The 23,602-nt window shown below is 31.7% G+C and overlaps 8 protein-coding genes and 1 non-coding gene across 9 annotated transcripts; 8 read left to right on the plus strand and 1 right to left on the minus strand. All coding sequences in view use genetic code 12, as the record gives it.

Annotated features, from left to right (window-relative positions):
* Positions 1-1,592: 1,592 nt before the first annotated feature.
* Positions 1,593-6,167, plus strand: GDB1 (bifunctional 4-alpha-glucanotransferase/amylo-alpha-1,6-glucosidase; the record flags this gene model as incomplete). Its single annotated transcript, XM_064905612.1, has 1 exon — positions 1,593-6,167. One exon carries the CDS (start codon positions 1,593-1,595, stop codon positions 6,165-6,167), a length of 4,575 nt encoding a protein of 1,524 aa, XP_064764691.1.
* Positions 6,168-6,529: 362 nt separating this feature from the next.
* ALD6 (Ald6p) lies at positions 6,530-8,899 on the plus strand. The gene has a single exon (XM_064904145.1). It carries the CDS (start codon positions 6,892-6,894, stop codon positions 8,533-8,535), a length of 1,644 nt encoding a protein of 547 aa, XP_064764692.1. The 5' UTR covers positions 6,530-6,891; the 3' UTR covers positions 8,536-8,899.
* DFJ63DRAFT_t25 lies at positions 8,704-8,786 on the minus strand. The gene has a single exon. It is a non-coding gene; the product is annotated as a tRNA-Leu (tRNA).
* Positions 8,900-9,809: 910 nt separating the features above from the next.
* DFJ63DRAFT_332844 (DUF4451 domain-containing protein) lies at positions 9,810-10,991 on the plus strand (the record flags this gene model as incomplete). Its single annotated transcript, XM_064907751.1, has 1 exon — positions 9,810-10,991. One exon carries the CDS (start codon positions 9,810-9,812, stop codon positions 10,989-10,991), a length of 1,182 nt encoding a protein of 393 aa, XP_064764693.1.
* A 1,236-nt stretch (positions 10,992-12,227) lies between these two features.
* Positions 12,228-13,757, plus strand: DFJ63DRAFT_310513 (DUF4451 domain-containing protein; the record flags this gene model as incomplete). The annotated part of the gene is made up of 1 exon (XM_064905613.1): positions 12,228-13,757. The coding sequence occupies one exon, from the start codon at positions 12,228-12,230 to the stop codon at positions 13,755-13,757; it is 1,530 nt and encodes a 509-aa protein (XP_064764694.1).
* A 607-nt stretch (positions 13,758-14,364) lies between these two features.
* Positions 14,365-15,126, plus strand: DFJ63DRAFT_321667 (SDR family oxidoreductase; the record flags this gene model as incomplete). The annotated part of the gene is made up of 1 exon (XM_064907351.1): positions 14,365-15,126. The coding sequence occupies one exon, from the start codon at positions 14,365-14,367 to the stop codon at positions 15,124-15,126; it is 762 nt and encodes a 253-aa protein (XP_064764695.1).
* A 565-nt stretch (positions 15,127-15,691) lies between these two features.
* Positions 15,692-16,453, plus strand: DFJ63DRAFT_332847 (SDR family oxidoreductase; the record flags this gene model as incomplete). The annotated part of the gene is made up of 1 exon (XM_064907752.1): positions 15,692-16,453. The coding sequence occupies one exon, from the start codon at positions 15,692-15,694 to the stop codon at positions 16,451-16,453; it is 762 nt and encodes a 253-aa protein (XP_064764696.1).
* Positions 16,454-17,122: 669 nt separating this feature from the next.
* Positions 17,123-18,787, plus strand: VAC8 (protein anchor; the record flags this gene model as incomplete). The annotated part of the gene is made up of 1 exon (XM_064905614.1): positions 17,123-18,787. The coding sequence occupies one exon, from the start codon at positions 17,123-17,125 to the stop codon at positions 18,785-18,787; it is 1,665 nt and encodes a 554-aa protein (XP_064764697.1).
* A 3,284-nt stretch (positions 18,788-22,071) lies between these two features.
* MP65 (putative family 17 glucosidase) lies at positions 22,072-23,425 on the plus strand. The gene has a single exon (XM_064904165.1). It carries the CDS (start codon positions 22,212-22,214, stop codon positions 23,298-23,300), a length of 1,089 nt encoding a protein of 362 aa, XP_064764698.1. The 5' UTR covers positions 22,072-22,211; the 3' UTR covers positions 23,301-23,425.
* Positions 23,426-23,602: the final 177 nt, after the last annotated feature.

Raw genomic sequence — 23,602 nt, forward strand, 5'->3', positions numbered from 1 at the left:
AATGCTCATAACTGTTTTATAAACGTTTTCAACTTGGAGTTATATTGTTTTAATAAAAATTAGAATGATTTATGATAATGAGAACTTAAGCTTATATAGTTAAGTGTCTAAATAGTCCACTGGTAGTTAATATGAGTGCGTGAAGATTAGCTCGTTTAATCAAAGATATTTCCTACTTCTCCGCTTTTGAAAAATTTAGAAAATCTTTGAAATTTTATACTGTTATAGTTAATCTAATGTAGAGAATGATATTTAAGATACTTAGAGACTTACGAGCCTACAGTTATCTTAATAACCTTATAAGAAATTGAATATGGCCACTTTTCTAAATTAAATTCAGGTAATATTAGAGTTAATTTCTACAGGGTTTGATATCAGTTTTAAAAAATATAAAATTAATGTATATTGGGAATCAGAGCGAGTGGCATTGAATGATTCTATAAATGTTATATACCCATAAATTGTAGTTTCATCAAGCTAGAGGAACGGTTTTCGCTTGCTTAGTCGAGCTACGTCTATTAGTATAAACATATGAGTCTTACATAAACTATTGTAATACGCTTATGTTCATCATAGCGCTATTAAGCCACTTCTGTTGATCAAATGTGAGTATTTATGGCATCTATTATGATCAACTGTTATTTGTCCTGTACGCAAAATATTTCAGACACTTTTTTTTCGCAGTTAAAAATCCTTGTGTCTGTCAGATTTTACTTAATATATAATCTAAAGAAACAATCCTAAAGTGTCTTTAACCATCTGCAAGACTTAATCTTTAAGAATAATATGGCTTTAGACTTGTCATCAACTTTCAAATTACTATCCATAACTAACTAGTTTGGACCTTTGTTTAGACTTCGTTTTGGATCTTTATCTTCGATTTAGATTTTGTGCTGACATTTTTAGCTTCTTTTGCCGCTATCGCTGCTGTAACGAAGGTTTTCTCCCAGTTCTTTGTGCAATAATTTAGAGGCTAATTTAGATTTCTCCCCCCACCTTTCCGCTAATATACTTTATTAATCCAGGCTAGACTTTTTTTTTATGTCTGATTAATTTATCCATTATCCTTAACTATGTAATTTAACTTTACTTCCCAGAATAAACTTCAGCAACCTTTTCCTTTAACTTCCCTTAAATTGCTATGGTATGATGAAATATAATAGCAAGCCTTTACCAATTGCTTTGTCTTTTATTTCAAAAACCTTGCTAACCCGAAGAGTTAAATCTAAACACGGTGGGTCTTTCGTTAATAATATTTACTTAACAGCATCAGTTGGATTATTTTTAACCAACCCATTCCCCCCTGTAAGCAAGTTAAATTAGTTTTAGTGAAAAATTTTGAATTATTATTTTTCCAGCGAGATTCAAAAAATTTCAAGGAGGGAGAAGAAAAGGAAGAAAAGGTTCAATTTGCGGTAACCATCAAACCACCACCCATCACACATTTCTTTTTTGACCACATCCTTTAAATTTAATCAATTTTACAAATCAAGTTGAAATATACATCATAGATCTATTATAAAACATCCTGTCATCCCTGATCATCATCAATTGATCCATTCTGTCGCTTTACTCATCGATTAAGTTTCTCAATGGCTCAAAAAAGGACTGTTTTATTAAGATTGTCCAACACTGGTGAACCAGTCAATAGTGAAGGGGTTAATAATGGAGTCTTACTATTTCCATCCATTGCTCTTCCAAATGAGTATAAGTTAGGAGATCCTATATTCCAATTACATTTTCAATTGAATGCCGCTTCCCCTATCACCAGAAATGGTCAATTGTTTTCAAATTTACCTCAGGACTTCAATACCCCGTTCGATCGTCATCAATATAATGAATATAATATCGAAAGCTCATTCCATCAAGATATAACTATTAAAATCCCAGTATATAAACCTGGTTCTTATAGTTATTATATCTCTTATGAGAATGATGATTCTAAACAAGTTGAAACTGAAACATTCTATTTCAATGTCCCTCCTAATTTAAAACTTAATAATGAATATCTTGCATTTAATGCCATCAATATTGAATCAGTAGTATCAAAATGGATTGGACCTGTATCCAATTGGGATAAATTCTTTGGAAACATCGCTGATAAGGGTTATAATATGATTCATTTCACCCCTTTACAATCAAGAGGTGAATCAAATTCTCCTTATTCAATTTATGATCAATTGAAATTTGATCCTGAAATTTTTGCCAATAATGAAGAAGCCACTAATTTGATCACTTCTATCCTTACTAAGTATAACTTATTATCATTAACTGATGTGGTTTGGAATCATACCGCCAATAATTCAGATTGGATTAAAGAATTTCCTGATGCTGGTTATAATGTAAAGACAGCTCCTCATTTGATTGCTGCCATTGAACTAGATTCAAAGTTATTAGAATTTTCTTCAAAATTATCAGAATATAACTTGCCAACCAATATCAACAATGAACATGATTTAAGAGTTATTATGAATGGATTATCAAATTTCGTCATTGATGATTTAAACTTGTGGGAATATTATGTATTCGATAAAGTGGATATCTTACAAGATTTGAAGAAACATTATTATGATAGAACCTCCACTATTTCACCAGTTGATATCCCTGCTACCGTGAAACTTGATAATATAAAAGATTTAGCAGACTTCACGTTAAGTTACGCCAGTGCCAATGCCAAAGCTATTCTTGGTGAAAGAGGTGACAATACATTAGATTCTGTTAAATTATTAGGTATCTTATTCACTGTATTTAAATCAAAAGAAATTGAATTTTCCATTATTTCAAGAAAAGCTGAACAAATCATTGATACTATAAATGCTCCGTTATATGCCATTTATGATGATGATATTCATACTATTAAATTACAAGTTGAAAATAGAATTAAATATTTAAGATTAGAAGAAGGTGGACCAAAATTAGGAGAAATTAATGATAAAAATCCTTTGACTGAACTGTATTTCACAAGATTTACTCAGAAAAGTACTGGTGAAGAATGGGCTTTAGCTAACAATGGTTGGATTTGGGGAGGAAATCCATTAGTAGATTTTGCTTCCCTGCAATCAAGAGCTTATTTAAGAAGAGAAGTCATTGTTTGGAGTGATTGTGTTAAATTAAGATATGGTGAAAAACCTCTGGACTCTCCTCAATTATGGGATAGAATGAAAAAATATACTCAAATTTGTGCATCTTTATTTAATGGGTTTAGAATTGATAACTGTCATTCTACTCCTTTACAAGTTGGTGAATATCTTTTAGATGAAGCTAGAAAAGTTAATCCTAATTTATATGTGGTTGCTGAATTATTCACTGGTTCTGAAGAAATGGATAAAATCTTTGTGGAAAGATTAGGTATTAATACTTTAATCAGAGAAGCAATGCAAGCTTGGAATGTTCAAGAATTATCAAGATTAGTTCATAAACATGGTGGTAGACCAATTGGTTCCTTAACCTGGTTACCTCTTGATGATTTTGCTTTCCCAGCCAATAAAGAACCAGTTAAGGATAAGTATTTGGATTCTTATACTGAAATAGAAATTCCAAAAATCTTATCAAGACAAGCTCCTCATGCTTTATTCATGGATTGTACTCATGATAATGAAACTCCAAATCAAAAGAGAACTCCTGAAGATACTTTACCAAATGCTGCTTTAGTAGCATTCTGTTCTTCTGCTATTGGTTCAGTTTATGGTTACGATGAAATCTTCCCTCGTTTATTGAATCTTGTTACCGAACATAGACAATATACCTTAGATGATTCTAATGGTATTGGAATAGTTAAAAAGAAGTTACATGCCATTAGAAAAGAATTAGCCGCTGAAAGTAATGATGTGTTAAGAGATCATGAAATGTATATCCATCATGAAGATCAATACATAACTATTCAAAGACATAATGCTAGAACTGGTAAAGGTTGGTTTTTAATTGCAAGATCTAAATTTAATAATTATCAAGGTCCTCAAATTTTAAACCCACCAGTTTTGAGTGGTACCATAGTAAAACATGAATTCAGTTATACTCTTAAAAAGGATGGAGATTTCGTTGAAAGTGATAAATTCTTAACTGGAGTTCCAACTATATTAGAAGAATTACCTTCTCCACATATTGAATATAATGGTAAAGAATCTATTATAAGTATTGATGAAAGTTTCATCCCAGGTTCTATTGCTGTATTCTCTACTGAAATTCCAGGAGTTGATTTATCATTAGATCACTTTGTGAAAGAAGGTGCCATTGAAGCATCTTTAGGATTAGACTTGTATGATTTAAATGCTATTCTTTATAAGAGTTCTCCAGAAGAACTTGATGCAAGTGCAGGTACTGAGAATGTCTATACTATTCCAAATTATGGTACTTTAGTTTATGCTGGTTTAGAAGGCTGGAATACAGCCTTGAAACATGTGATTTGGCAAAACAATTTAGGTCATACCATTTGTGACCATATTAGACAAGGTGAATGGGCCTTAGATTATATTGTTAATAGATTGGATAAATATGCTAAATTGTCGAAGAATTTAGGTAAGTTTCAAGATTGGTTAAGAACTAGAATTGAAGCTATTAAAAAGGCCCCATACTTTTTAAGACCTCATTATTTCGCATTAGTGGTTGGTATTGCATATGAAGGTGCTAGATTTAGAGCTTTAAGAAGTTTCAGTCCAGAAATCCAAATGGCAACTAATTTCGTTCAAAGTTTAGCCTTAACTTCAGTTCAAATGGTTGGAAAGATGAATAATACTTCTTTAATCCCTTTCGATCAAATTCCATGTATTGCTGCTGGTTTACCTCATTTCAGTAATGATTATATGAGATGTTGGGGTAGAGATGTATTTATTTCATTTAGAGGTTTATTTATTGTTACTGGAAGATTTGATGATGCTAAACAACATATTTTAGGATTTGCCAAAACATTAAAACATGGTTTAATTCCAAATTTATTGGATGCTGGTAGAAATCCACGTTATAATGCTAGAGATGCCGCTTGGTTCTTCTTACAAGCCATTCAAGAATATGTTACTTATGCCCCTGATGGTATTGAAATTCTTGATGAAAAGGTTAAAAGAAGATTCCCATTAGACGATACTTGGATTGCATATGACGACGAAAGAGCATTCAGTTACGAAACTTCAATCAGAGATGTTATTTATGAAATTTTAAGTCGTCATGCTAAAGGTATCAAATACCGTGAAGCTAATGCTGGACATAATTTAGATTCTCAAATGAAATACGAAGGCTTTGACGTCGAAGTGGCTGTGGATTGGGAAACTGGTTTAGTTCGTGGTGGTTCTCAATTTAATTGTGGAACTTGGATGGATAAAATGGGAGAAAGTGAAAAATCAGGATCCAAGGGTGTCCCAGGTACTCCTCGTGACGGAGCTGCTGTTGAATTACAAGGTTTATTAAAGAGTGCATTAAGATTTGTTAATAAGTTACATTCTCAAGGTTCTTTTGAATATACTGAAGTTGAAAAACCAGATGGATCAAAAATATCATTAAAAGGATGGGAGCAATTACTTCAAGATAATTTTGAAAAACAATTTTTTGTTCCAATCGATCCTAATGACGATGACAAATACGTCATTAACAAATCACTTGTTAATAGAAGAGGTATTTATAAAGATTTATATGGTTCAGGTAAAGAATATGAAGATTATCAATTGAGACCTAATTTCCCAATTGCTATGGTGGCAGCACCTGAATTATTTACACCAGAGCATGCCTTGAGTGCTTTAAGATTGGCGGATGCAACAATTAGAGGACCAGTTGGAATGTCCACTTTAGATCCAAGTGATTATAATTATAGACCATATTATAATAATAGTGAAGATAGTTATGATTTTGCTACTTCAAAAGGTAGAAATTATCATCAAGGTCCAGAATGGGTTTGGGTATTTGGATATTTTATTAGGTCATATTTATTATTTCATTATTTGCATGCAAGCGATTGTCAAACGAAAAGTGGTACTCCATCAGCACAAATCTTGACTGAAGTTAATAAGAGAATCCAAGGTCATAATAAATGGATCAAAGAGAGTCCATGGGCTGGATTAACTGAATTAACTAATAAGAATGGAGAAGTATGTCACGATTCGAGTCCTACACAAGCATGGAGTAGTTCATGTTTACTTGATTTATATTACGATTTATGGAATGATGAACATTATCAAAGATAAATCTTTGTTTGAACTACACTTAATTTTCATTTCATTTATATTACTGTAGCTGAGAGAAGATCAACTACATTAAATTGCTATTCGATATACTTTTTTACTTTTACTTTACTATACTTTTATTCTTAGATATTACTACATTTATAAAAAATATATAATTGGCTTGTCTTTATCGAATTAATCTAAAAAAAGGATTAATTACAAATTTTTATGGCCCGGTGTAAGAAATGTAATTGCCACAAATAAGGCCAAAGGGAATCGATGGCCGAAAATGATTTTCATACGATTGCAAAATTTTCCATCACAATTGTGGGGCGAGGGGGGGGGGGGTGTCAAGTTGTTTGTTGGATGGATAATGATTTGTATCACTAGGTTACCATAGTCTATATCTAGACTCAATCATGAACCAGACCAACGTATAATTTCTCCATTGAACTCATAGACTTGAACTACTAATCCCTATTCACCCAACTTAAAACTGACTCTAAATACCATGGCTAAAATCCTTTTTGTTTCCCATATGAAAAACAGCGGCTAATTGCATGCAGGAAAACAGGTGGAGGGGAGAGCGGATATCGCTTGCCGGAATACATGCAGGAAATTATGATTGAATATTTCAAAATAGCTTAATTTAAATAGATGAATAATTGTCTAAACAGTGATTCTTCAAAAGTTGATTTTGATTTCATTTCTTTTTGGTTTTGATCAGGGAGTTACCATATCAAAAATGTTGTCTAGAGTCATTAGATCAAGAAGTTACAAGATTGTGGTACCAAGTACTCAATTCTTAAGATTAAAAAGTAGTGTTACTTTATCTTCAACTGTAAACTCTTACCCCACAGATCATACCAATGCAAATGTTGAACCATACGTAACTCCAAGTTTTGTCGATAACAAGTTTTTCAAATCTGACTCCAAGGAATGGTTTGATATACATGATCCAGCTACTAATTATGTTGTTTCAAAAGTTCCTCAATCAACTCCTCAAGAATTAGAAGACGCAATCGCGTCAGCCGCTAAGGCTTTCCCAATTTGGAAGGAATATTCAATAATCAAAAGACAAGGTATTGCGTTTAAATTTGTACAATTATTACGAGAAAATATGGATAGAATTGCCTCTGTGATTGTATTAGAACAAGGTAAAACATTTGTTGATGCTCAAGGGGATGTTACAAGAGGTTTACAAGTTGCCGAAGCTGCTTGTAATATAACCAATGATTTAAAAGGTGAAACTTTAGAAGTTTCAACTGATATGGAAACTAAAATGATAAGAGAACCATTAGGAGTTGTTGCATCTATTTGTCCATTTAATTTCCCAGCCATGGTTCCATTATGGTCATTACCTTTAATTTTAGTTACAGGTAATACAGCTGTTGTTAAACCATCTGAAAGAGTTCCAGGAGCTGCCATTATTATTGCTCAATTAGCTGCTGAAGCTGGTGTTCCAGCTGGTGTACTTAACATTGTTCATGGTAAACATGATACTGTTAATAAATTGATTGAAGATCCAAGAATTAAAGCTTTAACTTTTGTTGGTGGAGATAAAGCAGGTAAATATATTTATGAAAAGGGTACTTCTTTAGGTAAAAGAGTTCAAGCAAATTTAGGTGCAAAAAATCATTTAGTAGTATTACCAGATTCAAACAAACAACAATTTGTGAATGCCATTAATGGTGCTGCTTTTGGTGCTGCTGGTCAAAGATGTATGGCTATTTCAGTTTTAGTTACTGTTGGTAAAACTAAAGAATGGGTCAATGATATTGTTGAAGATGCAAAATTATTAAAGGTAGGAAGTGGTTTCGATCCAGCTAGTGATTTAGGTCCATTAATCAACTCAGGAAGTTTAGTTAAGTCTCATGAAATTATCGAAGATTCCGTTAAAAATGGTGCAACTTTAGCTTTAGATGGTAGAGGTTATAAACCCGCCGATGAAAGATTTTCTAAGGGTAACTTTTTAGGACCAACTGTCTTAACTAATGTTAAACCAGGACAAAGAGCTTATGATGAAGAAATTTTTGCTCCAGTTCTTTCAGTTGTCAATGTTGAAACCATTGATGAAGCTATTGAATTAATTAATGCTAATAAATATGGTAATGGTGTCTCTATCTTCACTTCATCAGGTTCTTCTGCTCAATATTTCACTAAAAGAATCGATGTTGGTCAAGTTGGTGTTAATGTTCCAATTCCAGTTCCTTTACCAATGTTTTCCTTTACTGGTTCAAGAGGTTCTTTCTTAGGTGACTTAAACTTTTATGGTAAGAGTGGTGTAACTTTCTTAACCAAACCAAAAACTATCACTGCCAGTTGGAAATCCAACTTAATTGATGAAGAAATCTTAAAACCTTCAACTTCAATGCCAGTGCAACAATGAGTAAATAAAATATATAACGCTTTAGGTTTTTAAAAAATAATTTAATTAAACATGATAATATACATGTAGAATTAAAATTACCGACTCTTAGCGAGAAAAAAAAATAGTTCTCACTAAATTCCAGCGAGGATTCATTAAAAATTAGTGAAAATGCTCGTAAAAAAATAATGAAGGATGCGAGGTTCGAACTCGCGCGGACACTGTCCAACAGATCTTAAGTCTGCCGCCTTAGACCACTCGGCCAACCCTCCAATTTATTGAAATTGTAAATTTTGTAAGCTGACCATGAATTATCACAATCTAGAGGTGCGCTACCACATTAAAAAAATTTAAAGACTTCATTGATTCTTCTAATTTTATAGAATATTAATAAATGTATATTTCGAAAAAAAAAAGCTTATCTCACAGCTCGATTTGATCTGACTGAAAATCTCCACAATACTTTGCTTTCAAAGATCTTATCATGCTTCCCCCCTAATAGATCAAAATGGGAACTGGATATGCAAAGATTAAAGACAATATTTTTAAAAGTGAACTACAGAAAAAAGAGTCTATTTAGAACCAAAAGGATGGACTCAAGAATATAATCTTACCCGAGAACAATGAGAAAAATCCTGGCGAAAGCTTAGACAGCTCAAATCATTGGAACCGAAGAAATTTGATGAACTACACAGGTTTCTTTTTGGACATAGGCGTCACTTAAAACAACCAGTGCTGAAAAGATGTGGATTTTGTTCACAAGAACTTGACTTCAACACTTCTACTATTTATCTGAATCATCATTACTTTGAATGTTCAATAAGTCAACAAATTTGGCTCAAAATAGGTCCCAATATCCCTTTCCATACTTCATTTATAATTGTCAATGTCACTTTACTGCTTCCTGATACTATTCTGACTACACGATATCTTCGAATTGTCTTTAAGTTGTTCCCACGACGACAAAATCCAAACTGAATAACAGGATATCTTACTTTTGCTTAAATAAATCTTCATGATTCCTTGCTATAAAGGTCTATTTTGACCTTCCAATCTATAAATAGAGTTTTTAGTATATATTTCTCTATTCCTCTTCATATTAAAAATTTAACGAAGTTGATAAAAATAATGAGGGGTACTCTAGAAGAGCAATTATGTCATTTTAAGCTTAATAATTCACATTTTTTTTCTATTAGAAATAGGAAAGAGCAAAGAAATTTGTTATGCTAAAATCACAATAAATATCTTCAGAAATTAAGAAATTATATTAATCCTAAGATACCTTTTTGAATATAATGAAACCATCCAAAGATTCCGACAAAGAGCAAAGCATGGAGGAAATACTCAATCGGCTTGATTATGGACACAAACGCGTTGAAGATAAAGCAGTTGATAATGAAGGAACAACTAATTCATTTCAAGTGAAACAACTGCTTAAAATTGAAATTGATCCTTTTGCCAAAAACTATCTCGGGATATCTTTTTATGGTGAACTGAATATCAATAGTCCATATGCTAGAAATAGTCCATATGCTAGCAATAGTCCAAGTAGTAGTACTACATCAGCTGAGAGTTCTATCAATTTAGCAAATGATATCAATGAAACAAGTGAATTTTCAACTACTTCAATTGAGAATAATGAAGTGGAAAGATTAAATCCATCTCATGAAAGATTTAAAGTTGTTGATGATAGATACGTCAAAATCAATCCAAATGAAAAAGAAAATTGTTTGACTTGTAATAGGATTGAATACAGTAAAGAATATAAAGGAACAATTATTAACAAGGAGATTATCAAATTCAATCATGTTTATGGAGATCAGTCCAAGATCGATCCTCGTCTTAGTTGTTCTCAAACAAGAACTAAATATATAAGATTCATTGCCGAGCTTTATTGTTCAATCACAAACATTACATATGCTGCCAATGCAGAATTTAATGATTTACATCCATATGAACCACAATACGTTAGGTATGAAGTCAAGGAAGATAGAAGTTTGAATCGTGGAACTACATCTGGGTTATGTCCATATTGTGAAGAAATCAAATTCTTACCATTTAAGAATTCAAGTTATTTATCACATTTATCTTTAGAACATGGTATATTTGCTACTGGATATTTAGTTCCCGAACCTCAAGTTATTGATGAAGATGGAAAATTTTCAGCTAGTTCAGGAGTCACTTCAGAGGCAAAAAATCAAGTTCTTTGTCCTGTTTGTGGTTACATTGTTTTAACTAATTGTTGGAGAAGTAAAGAAAATCCATTTCTTATTTATTATCATCACTTCAATGAAGTACATAGTATAAAAACTCACGATATTACACAAGAAGTAAATCAACAAGCTCCTCTTTGGAATAGGGGAAGAGATATTAAACCTTTTCTGGGTACCGCTTTCTATGAGTATACTAAAAGTGCTGCGAGAAGAAGTCTCGATTCTGATCCTAATCATGAGTGTGATAACTTTCCCACTAGCTAATAGTATAATTTTCCTCTGATTTATGAACTAATGAGTTTTTAGGTAAGCCTGGTATATAACTGTTATTCTTCTTTGTATTAATTTTATGATTGTTTTTGCTATTTTACTATTATTTATTATTATAGTTGTTAATATAAAATTATTTTATTGCTTAATTCTGTGAGTTTGGCATTATATACCTGCATTAATAATTCTACTTATAAGTATGTTCACTATCTCAACATATGTTCCAAACATTTTGACAGTTACGTACTTTTATACGTTGCATATTTATTAATCCAGTAAGGCTGTCAAAATCTCCCTTGCCTCCTGAGTGACAGGTGGCAATTAATATAAATAGGGGTGGCTATCCCTTAGAGTCCGAAAGACTCTCACCTATATTTAAGCAAGAAGATATATCAACGGATATAGAGACAAGACATTGTTATATATAAGGTCAGGTTAGAACCACTTAGTGAGAGGGTTAGAGAGGATTATTATGAGTTAATTACTTACGTATTAGTTAGTGACAATATTGCCCATAACATTTATATCATATTATAAGAGTGGAACAAAGAGTTTGAGTACTAGGATCTAGTGTTGGAACCTTATAAAATTGTAAATTTTGTAAATAGTATTTCCATAAAAAGCGCGCTACCACATCAAAAACTTAAAGACGCTTGATTTTGACATTAATAGCAATGGTTTGACAGAATTAAGGATAGAAACTTATCAAGTTGATAAAAGTAAGTAACTTTATAACATGGTAACTCTAAGAGACTAACCATCTCATTTCAAGCATAATAATTCAGTTATGAATGAAATATTTGGTTGAGTAAAATCTATTCTAGCCTCTCAATTGAAGGCTAGACATTTTTTCAGATCGAAAGGGAGGATATTTATTAAGTGAAGATGAAATATGGGGAAATTCTACAAGTATGTGTGATCTTCTTAACTTGTGATTCTGGAACAATTTTCTATTTTTTTAATTGTAGGAGTTGCCTACTCTCATTTATCTATAAAGAAAAAAAAATGTTGCAAATCTAGAATACTGCAAAAAAATCCTGGGAAACTATCATCAGCATAACCATAATCTCTCCAACCTGCCACAAAAGTCTTTATACTCCAAACACCATAATATAGGGACTTATTTAGAAAAAAGAAATATCAAAGAATTTGTTATGCATTCTAAATCCATAATAAATATATTCAGAGATTTAGAGTTTATATTAATTCTAAGATACCTTTTCGAAGATAATGAACGCAAACATGATTTCAGAAGACGAGCAAGACTTGAGAGATATTCTTGAATGGATTGAAGATGAATTTGGATCTCTTGAAGGTCAAACTTCATATGAAGAACCAGATTTTGAAGATCAACTTTCTTATGACGATACAATTCCTGATAATAAACTTTTCTATGATCACTCAATTCCTCAAGTCCAACCTTTACACGAAGATCAAATTCCTGAACAGCCTTTCGATATTAATCAATTTTTGAATGACTCTCAAGGATTATCATTTTATGATGGTGTTGAAACTATTAGACAAAATCTTTTTGAAGCTGATGGAAGTCAATTTACATTGAATATTTGCAGTCAAGATGCTATCAATAGTCCTCCACATGATACCATTTCCTTTAACTCAATCTTTTCAGCATGTAGTACTACTTTAGCTCAAAATCTTAGTAATAACTCTGAAAATTCTACCATTAGTTTAGATTCAGCTACCAATGAAGTTTTAAGCTATAAATCTACTTCGACTCAGATTGTTAACAGTAGTTCTTTTAAAGACAATTCTTTTTTAGATTCAGCAACTTCAACTGTTGATGCATTGAGTTATAATACAAATTCAAGAAATGTCAAAATTTCGATTGAACATAGTAGAGAAAATCAACCAAGTGCTCATTCAACTAGTCCTTTTGAAGATTTTAAAGTGGAAGGATTAAATCCATCTAATGAAAGATTTAAAGTTGTTGATGATAGATACGTCAAAATCAATCCAAAAGAAAAAGTGACTTGTTTGACTTGTAACAAGATTGAATACAGTAAAGAATATAAAGGAACAATTATTAAGAAAGAGAATTTAGAATTCAATCATGTTTATGGAGATCAGTCCAAGATCGATCCTCGTCTTAGTTGTTCTCAAACAAGAACTAAGTATGAAAGATTCATTGATGAGATTCAAGATTCAATCACAAACATTACATATGTTACCAATGCAGAATTTAATGATTTACACCCATATGAACCACAACATGTTAGATATGAAATCAGGGAGGACGGAAGTTTGAATCGTGGAACTACATCTGGGTTATGTCCATATTGTGAAGAGATCAAATTCTTACCATTTAAGAATTCGAGTTATTTATCACATTTATCTTTAGAACATGGTATATTTGCTACTGGATATTTAGTTCCCGAACCTCAAGTTATTGATGAAGATGGTACTACGAGAAGAAAGGTTTCACTTGGTTCAAATGTTACTCCAGATGTAAAAAATCAAGTACTTTGTCCTGTTTGTGGTTACGTTATTTTGACTAATTGTTGGAGAACTAAAGAAAATCCTTTCCTTAGTTATTACCGTCACTTCAAAGAGAAACACAATAGAATAACTTCTAATCTTCGTCAAAAGGTGAATCAACAAGCTCCTCTCAGGAATAGGGGAAGAAACATTAAACCTCTTGAAGGAAGCGATTTAGAAACTTATATTGCAAGTGCGAAAAGAAGGCGTCTAGAAAATGGGCCCAACCTTCTGTATAATGTCTTTCCCAGAAACACAAGATAACAGTATAATCTTCCTATGATTTATGAATATATATATCTTTAGGTAAAACCAGATATATAACTGTTATTATTCTTTGTATTATTATTGATTTTACTATTATTTATTATTATTATATATAAAACTGTCTATCACTTACTTCGCTACGTTTAAAAATGTACATCTGAACTAATTAGTAAGCACCTGTATAATTATGTTCACCATTTACCTTGACACCATTGATGATTGTAATCATATATATTTCACAGCCCCACTTTGAAACGTTTTGAAAGTTGCGAACATTTTTTTACGGCATATTTTTTTGTAATCTAATATGGCTGTCAAAAATTGGATTGTCACCAATTTTTAAATTTGCGATTAGATTTGTAATTTTAATCAGCACGGATAAAAATTTGAACCTTAATTTTGGAATTTTGCGTCCGTCTGAGGGAGAATGTTAGAGAATCAAGAGCAACAAGATGATATACATCTCTCCTTATATTTCACTATAAGTAGAGGTGTAAATCTGTTTATTAATTCCAATAATTTTTCTTTTTTAAACCATTAGTCAATCAAAGTCAAACAGATTTACTATCCAATATACTTTAAAATCAAACAAGAAAAGTCAAAAATGTCAGGTCAAACTTATTTTATTACTGGTGCTAACCGTGGAATTGGTCTTGAATTAGTTAAGAAATATGCTAGTTTAAATAATTCAAATGTTGTTATTGCTACTGCTAGAGATCCTACCAAGGCCAAGGAATTAATAGAATTAACTGTTACCAATCCAAACGTTAAGGTTATTCAATTAGATGTTGGTGATGAAAAGTCCATTGATAAGATCGATGAACAGTTAGAAGGTTTAGGAATCAAAGGTATTGATACTTTTATTAACAATGGAGCTCTTGGTGATTCATTTGATTCACTTTTCAAGACTGAAAGTAAGACCTTTTATGATCACTTTAGAGTTAATACTATTGGACCAATTTTAACTGTTCAAAAGTTATACAAATATTTAGTTGAAAACAAAACTAGAAAGATTGTTTTCATTAGTACTGTTGCTGCTTCTTTAACCCAATTTATGCCAGTTAATACTACTGCTTATGGTGAATCCAAAGTTGCTTTGAATCATGCTGCTTTACAATTCAGCAATGAATTAAAAGCTGAAAATTTCATTGTTGTTCCTTTACATCCAGGTGTGGTTGGAACTGATATGGGTGCCCACTCCTTTGAACTGTTCAAAGATAATGGACCTGAAATCATGGGTATGTTGAACAGTTTATTGATCACTCCAGTTGAAAGTGCTTCATCTATTTCAAAAGTTGTTGAAGGTTTAAAACCTGAAGATTCTGGTAAGTTTTTCAACTATAAAGGTGAAGAAGAACCATATTAGATAACAGAGAGAGATGATTGCTCTTGTTAAATACTATCATAATTCAAGGGAATGAATGGGAAAGAAATTTCCACATTTAGTTAAGCAGAACTACAAAACATAACCAATGAGGAATTCTTACTGTATTTATCGTATTTATCTACATAAACAAGAGTTTTATATCTTTGTATATTAACTTTCATTAATAATTTTTATCTAATAGAGTTCATCCTTTAAGATCAAACCGTATATGACTGTAATTATATGTTGAATAATCATGCCAAGAAATAAAGGTGTTCCGTTTTTTAGTAAGCTTTTGCAAGCGGTTAACAACTGTGAAGTCACCGTTGCTTATAATGGCGAATAAATTACTAATTTTCTTGATACCGCTTAAATAATGTTTGCACCCGATTCGATCGTAACAGAGTTCATCAAGGTAAAGCTAATGACAGTAATGATATCACAGCTATCTTAAACTTTGATTATAAATAGGGAGTCCACTCTCCACTCTCTTTTAAATTGAATGTAGTTGGTATAAATCATACAAACACAAATACATTTATAAGCTAGGTATAACAAAAGAAAAATGTCTGCTCAAGCTTATTTTATTACAGGTACCAATCGTGGTATTGGTCTTGAATTAGTGAAAGCCTTCTCCAATTTAAATAAATCCAACATTATTATTGCTACTGTTAGAGATCTTTCTAGAGCCGAGGAATTAAAAGAATTATCTGTTGCTAATCCAAATATCAAGATTATTCAATTAGATGTTGGTGATGAAGAATCAATTGGAAAGATCGATGAACAATTAGAAGCCTTAGGAATCAAAGGCATTGATGTTTATATCAATAATGGAGCTCTTGGTGATTCATTTGATTCACTTTTCAAGACTGAAAGTAAGACCTTTTATGATCACTTTAGAGTTAATACTATTGGACCAATTTTAACTGTTCAAAAGTTATACAAATATTTACTTGCAAAGCAAACCAGAAAGATTGTTTTCATCAGTACTATGGGTGCTTCTTTATCAAATTTCCAAGCCATTAATACTACTGCATATGGTGAATCTAAGGCCGCTTTAAACCATGCTGTCTTACAATTTGGTAGTGAATTAAAACATGAGAATTTTATTGTGGTACCAATTCATCCTGGTGTTGTTGAAACTGATATGGCAGAACATTCTCTTAAGCTGTTTAAAGAAAGAGGACCAGCTGTCATGGATATGTTATTAGGTCAAATGATCACTTCAGAAGTAAGTGCTACATCCATTGCTAAGTTAGTTGAAAGCTTGAAGCCAGAAGATTCTGGTAAGTTTTACAATTATAAGGGTGATGATGAAGCTTATTAAATGGGTTATATCTATTCCCTTTTTTTTCTAATTTTTTGTTATTCTTCTATTTTTTAAACTTATATAAAGTATATATAAAATATAAACTATGAGATTATAGATATATACATTTGGTAACAGATTCAATGTGGGTGGTAAATTGTTACTATTATGATTATTCCGTTTCAATCTATTAATAAACCTAATTAGGAAATGGCGATGTCGCGTTGTAGTATAGCGCAGCTTATATACAGTACACTCAAAATAGAAACCAAAAAAGTCGAAAAAGAGACGACAATCAAAAAGTTTTGAAATGGGAAGTTTGAAGGGGAAATTTTTGTTAAGCTTAAATCATAATACAAAAATCAAACATATCATCAATTTCTGAGGCCAGTATCTATTCAGTACTATCTATTAATCAGAATCAATCTATCTATTAGGGAGACTTGTCCATTACAATCCATCGTCATCCCCTTTAATTTGCCCCTTGTCTCATTTTGAATTCATTGCTCCTTGCTAAAGTGCGTGACTTTCAATTACAGAAATCTGGAGTTGAAATTAGCCTTTTGATATAATATATCCTATCTATCAAACGTAATCAATTATTCAAAAGTCCTCATCAGTATCCTGTTCACGTTCAACAAACATCAAGCGACTTTTTAAAAAGAATAAACAAGAAACACATCCAGAATGGGAGCTTGTTGTAGTTGCTTAGGATCCAGTGATGGAAGTCATCCTCAACTATTATTAGCTGAAAATGAAAGAGAAGCCATTTCTGCACTTTTACAATACTTGGAAAACCGATCTGATGTTGATTTCTTTAGTAATGGTCCATTACGTGCTTTAAGTACTTTAGTATATTCCGAAAATATCGATTTACAGAGAAGTGCTGCTTTAGCCTTTGCTGAAATTACTGAAAAAGATGTCAGAGAAGTTAATCGAGATGTTCTAGAACCAATTCTTATTCTATTACAAAGTAATGATTCTGAAGTTCAAAGAGCTGCTTGTGGAGCTTTAGGTAACTTAGCTGTCAATACTGAAAATAAAATTTTAATAGTTGAAATGGGTGGATTAGAACCATTAATAAGACAAATGATGTCAACTAATATTGAAGTGCAATGTAATGCAGTTGGTTGTATAACCAATTTAGCTACTCAAGATGATAATAAATTAAAAATTGCTAAAAGTGGAGCTTTAATTCCATTAACGAAATTAGCTAAATCAAAAGATATCAGAGTTCAAAGAAATGCTACAGGAGCTTTATTAAATATGACCCATTCTCATGAAAATAGACAAGAATTAGTCAATGCTGGAGCTGTTCCTGTATTGGTATCATTATTATCCAATGAAGATTCTGATGTTCAATATTATTGTACTACTGCTTTATCAAATATTGCCGTTGATGAAACAAACAGAAAGAAATTAGCCAGTACAGAACCAAAATTAATAACTCAATTAGTAAATTTAATGGATTCACCATCACCAAGAATTCAATGTCAAGCCACTTTAGCTTTAAGAAATTTAGCATCTGATTCTGGATATCAAGTTGAAATAGTAAGAGCAGGTGGATTACCTCATCTAGTTCAATTATTAACTGGTAATCATCAACCATTATTATTGGCTGCTGTAGCTTGTATTAGAAATTTATCAATTCATCCATCAAATGAAGCTTTAATAATCGAAGCTGGATTCTTAAAACCTTTAATTGCTTTATTAGATTATAATGATGAAGAAATTCAATGTCATGCTGTATCAACATTAAGAAATTTAGCAGCATCAAGTGAAAAAAATCGTACTGCTTTAATTCAAGCTGGTGCTTTATCAAAATGTGAAGAATTAGTATTAAAATTACCTTTATCAGTTCAACTGGAAATTTCTGCTTGTTTTGCTATCTTAGCTTTAGCAGATGATTTAAGACCTCAATTATATGAAAGTCATATAATAGATGTATTGATCCCACTTACATTCAGTGAAAATGGTGAAGTTTGTGGTAATTCTGCTGCAGCATTAGCCAATCTTTGTTCAAGAGTTTCACTGGCTCATGGGAAATATATTTTAAATAATTGGAATCAACCAGATGAAGGTATATATGGATTTTTATTAAGATTTTTACAAAGTGGTAGTGCTACATTTGAACATATTGCATTATGGACTATATTACAATTATTAGAATGTAATAATGATGATATTCAAGCTTTAATTAAAGAAAGTGAACCAATACTTTCTGGTATTAAAAATTCAAGTGCATCACAACAACCAAATTCAACTAATTCAGATTCAAATGATGATCAATTTAATGATGCTAAAGTTGAATTAAATTATTTATATCAACAAATTCTTCAAATCTTAGGTTAATGACATCCCTTTGTCAAAAAGCGCCATTTGGAAAGTAAAAGTCTTACTCTTTATAGGTGTGTAAAATATATCAACTAATAATAAAATTAAAGTGTCTTTTTTTGAACGTTTGTAAAAGCTAGAGTACAATATGTAGGTATGAAAGAGTATAGATAGACTGTATGGTTGCTAAAAAATTCAAGAAGTAAAGATTGCAAAAAAGTACCACGATAAACTGTATTTCTGATCGAATTCCAGTTTTGGATAGTTCCAGTTAGCAACCACCAATTTCAAAAAGGATTTATTATTTTGCTCGTCATTTTAGTTCGTTTGCAAATTTTGACGATGATTTGACGAGAGACGTGAATTTTAGAATGTGGAGTCATATCATGTCAAGACATGCAAAGTTATGTCAAACTCTAGTGTTTTAGTTCACAATTTTAATAATTACGAAAATAGGAGTATAGTGAATCGTAAAACAAAGAACTAACAGTTTAAATTAGTCGAATCGAATTGACTTGATTTATTTCATTGACGAATACCGATATCCCGACTAACACACAAGACAATAAACGTACGGAGATGTTAGTACACGCACAATCCAGGGTATTACATCGTTACACTGCTGTATGAAGTACAAATTAATTACTAACTAATATAATTCATGGCTCATTACGAAATACTAATTTAAAACAAATTGAATCAAATCAAAATCAAAATCAAAAATCAAAAAAAAAAATACATCATTGATGTCCCGTAAAAATGTTTTTTAGCATATGCGGAAAAACCGTTGAGAAAATTGTTTTTACCGATAAGTTTTTATTTTTTTAACAATTTTTTGTCAATTAATATGAAATAAAAAAGTATAATTCTATTGACATTATATGTTTCTTGACTTATAATGTAGTTTATATAATAAAGTTACATAACATCCAGTAAACCTTCAACCAAGACTTTACGTTCCAAGCAAGCCAGTAGAGCTGGGTGGTAGTGGTAAGCAAAGGAAAAGGTCTAGACCCTTTTAAGGTTGCGTGTGGTTAATCAACCATAATCAAGAATTTTTGAGTATGAGCCAATTACGATCGTAGGTTGATGTCTTGCAAAGTTATGTGCTTGGATGAAAATATCCTAGGTTTAAGTCTACGACGTCATATAATTAAATTAATTTAATGCAAGAATTAATTTAAAACTGAAAATTTTTTTTAATTTAAATTAATATATTTTTTCAGTTTTAAATACGAAATTTCGATTTCGGTGTAGTCAGAAGAAGTGTAACAAGAAGTAGAAGAGTTATGAAAAATGAGAATGAACCAGTTAGCCAGCCGGTTATAGAGACAAGTAGTTAGAGCCAAGCTTAGTTAATGAAAATTAAGGCTTTTTAATAAAGTTAGTAAGTCAAATGTGTATGTTTGTAGAAAATGCAGATAAGTAACAAATAACAGAGCCGTATCAGTCCACTCCATATCACTCCACAGGAAGAAATGGCAGCAGATTAAAGAAAGAAGGAAGAAAGATAGCTAAGAAAAAGGGGATTAGCTATAAAATAATGTGAGATGAAACTTGAAAATCAAAAAAGAAATTTCATAAAGTGAGTGTAAGTATTAGTGCTAATGACAGGACAGCTAGACTAAGTTTGAGGTCTAGAAGGTTGAAGACACATGTTTTCCTACTACGATGAAAAAGGTTAAATGATTAAATTACTATATGAAAATCATAAGGACACACATAGATGAACAATAAAGATTGTTTAAATATGATTATGTGTAACCTTTCATATATATTGCATACATATGATAATAATGCCATCTGTAATTAATGTTCCTAATTTGGTCAAACAATGATTTTTTTAGGAAGAATATCATCACGTGGAACGAATATCGTGACCTTTTAACTGTCAAACTAAAGCCATTTTTACATAAAAAATAAATATAAACTGTAGATCACAAGAAAAAAAAAAATTAAAAAAAAATAAAAAAAAAAAATAAACGCGAAAAAAACAAAATTTAAATAGTGTGAAAAAAAGGGCTTTTCTTGGGATTATTATAAAGTTTACAAATCAATCATACAATATACTCAGTAAGTTGGCGAGAGCAAGTGTAAGGAGTAAATTAAAGGAGGAGGGTTGGTAGCTTAAAAATAATTCAGCCTGGATATGTTTGTGTATAGTCTAGTCTAGTCTAGTCTAGTCTACTCTTTAGTGTTCTTTTAGGATGGTTTGAAGATGTGGTTAAATAATTATTTATTATTCTAGATCAGTAAATCAGGAGTTTTAAAATTTTAGGATGGATGGATGGATGGATGGATGTGGACTCCAACTGTCCTTATTTGCGATGAATGATTCATATGGATTGGAATGAATGAGATGAGATTGTAGTTATATTGTTTTGATTATTACTTGGTAAGATGAAATGAATCTACTACTCTAGGTTATCTTTAAATTCGACTAACAAAGTAATTAATAAACAAAACAACAACAATAATAATTCTTAGTGAATCAATGGGTTAAAATAGCCAGATGAAATTTATTTCATTGTAGCGTACCATCACTAACGGTACCCATCAACCAAAGACACTTACCGTAACTTCCTCACTAAATACTGGAATGTTATATCCCTTCATGAGTGTTGTTGTGGTTGTGCTGTTCACTAGCGAGACAGAGTGAGAATGGTGGGAAAAGGAGTAGGGGCGTGGTTGTGTACAGTACCGGTATTTACCATTGTGCTCAAACGAGAAACCGAAGTGAGTAAAATTATAAACAAACGAGACAGTTAACCTGTAAAACAACTCTTAACCATTGACCGAAATTGGTTAAATTTTTCACAACTTCCGATTCACATAGTTAAGAAATTTGATCTGTTTACAGTTTAGAACTGTAACCACAAAATGAACTGATTTAAATAGTAAATATATACATAAGAAACTACAGGTTAGACTGTTTTGTGTATCAGTTTAGTCGTCTCCTTTAAGAAAAATAATATTATTTTTTATTGTTTTTAAATTTCAGATTGTTCTTTTTTTTTTTTAATTTTTTTTTATTTTAAATTTTTTTTTTTTTTTTTTTTTTGTTTCGTTTTACAACAAAACATAAATATCGTCAACAACAAATCCTTTTCCCAAACCAAGCAAATCCATATGGGTTTAAACCATATCAAAAAATTTTTTTAAAACATTTTAACCACATTTTCTTTTTTACCACTTTCTTTAAACTTATCCATTCCTTTTTAAGTATTCATTCATTCCTTTAAACTTATAACTATCTTATCCTACCACCCTTCCCTCTTAAGATAGTCCAATATTCAATCTATTTACAGATAAACTCTCTACAGTCACTCCTTACAGTAATTCTAAATAATCCCTAGAAGTTTATTTATTTATATTTTAAATATTACATCAAATCAATAAATCTCCCTCCTGTCCATTCCTTTATCCTTACTGATCTCCTGAAATGTTATTCAAATCTGTCGTTTCAATCTCATTAGCTGCTTTAGCTTTTGCAGCTCCTCATCAACATCATCAACATAAAGAAGATAAAAGAGATGTTATCGTTACCAAAACTAACGTCATTGTCGTCACTGTTGGTGCTGATTTAACTACCACCTTACCAGCTGTCGACTTACCAGCTCCAGCTACCACTGTTGCAGTTGAAAGTCAAGTTCCACCTCCACCTCAAGCTCAACCTGTTTCTTTCACTAACCCAACTACTTTTGCTACCGTTACCACCGCCGCTGCCTCTCCAGCTCCTTCTGCTGCTGGTGCCGATGCTGCTGGTGCTAAGGGTATTACTTATACTCCTTATGCTAACGATGGTACTTGTAAATCATCATCTCAAATCGCCAGTGAAATCGCTTCCTTATCTGGTTTCGATATCATTAGATTATATGGTGTTGATTGTAACCAAGTTGGTGCTGTTTTAGCTTCTAAAGCTGCTAACCAAAAAGTCTTAGCCGGTATCTATTATATGGATGCTATTGCTGCTGGTATTCAAACTTTAACTGAAGCCGTTAATGCTAACGGTGGTTGGAGTGAAATCTATACTGTTTCTATTGGTAATGAATTAGTTAACGGTGGTCAAGCTACTCCAGCTCAAGTTGCCGGTTACGTTGCTACTGGTAGAGCTGCTTTAACTGCTGCTGGTTACTCTGGTCCAGTTGTTGCTATTGATACTTTTATTGCTGTTATTAACAACCCATCTTTATGTGAATACTCTGATTATATCGCTGTCAATGCTCATGCTTTCTTCGATGGTGGTTACACTGCTGATCAAGCCGGTGCTTGGGTTTTAGCTCAAATTGAAAGAGTTTGGACTGCTTGTGGTGGTGCTAAATCTGTTTTCATTACTGAAACCGGATGGCCATCCCAAGGTGAATCCAATGGTGTCGCCGTTCCATCTAAACCAAATCAAGAAGCTGCTGTTTCTTCCATTAAATCTTCATGTGGTAGTGATGTTGTTTTATTCACTGCTTTCAACGATTTATGGAAAGCTCCAGGTGCTTTCGACGCTGAACAATACTGGGGAATTTTCTCTTCCAATTAAATGGATTGATTTTACTCATTAAAAAAGTACCTTCTTTTTTTAGTTTCTGTTTGGTTTGGTTTTTCCTTATTATTTTTTTTTATTTGACACCCATTCGTTTTCATCGTTACCCTATTACCAGTCAAATGAGTAAGTGAAAAGAAGAAACACAGTTGTGTGTTAAAAAGATACTACAGCTTGATTTAACTTAACTTTATTTTTGACATTTTTTTTATCCTTGTTGACTTTTTATATATTACAAATACATTATATGGTCTTTGATTTGTTTGCTTGTTTGTTTTCACCTTTCTTTTATCTTTTCC

The sequence above is a fragment of the Scheffersomyces coipomensis genome (genome assembly GCF_036884675.1).
Source record: "Scheffersomyces coipomensis strain NRRL Y-17651 chromosome Unknown DFJ63scaffold_1, whole genome shotgun sequence".
Taxonomy (NCBI): domain Eukaryota; kingdom Fungi; phylum Ascomycota; class Pichiomycetes; order Serinales; family Debaryomycetaceae; genus Scheffersomyces; species Scheffersomyces coipomensis.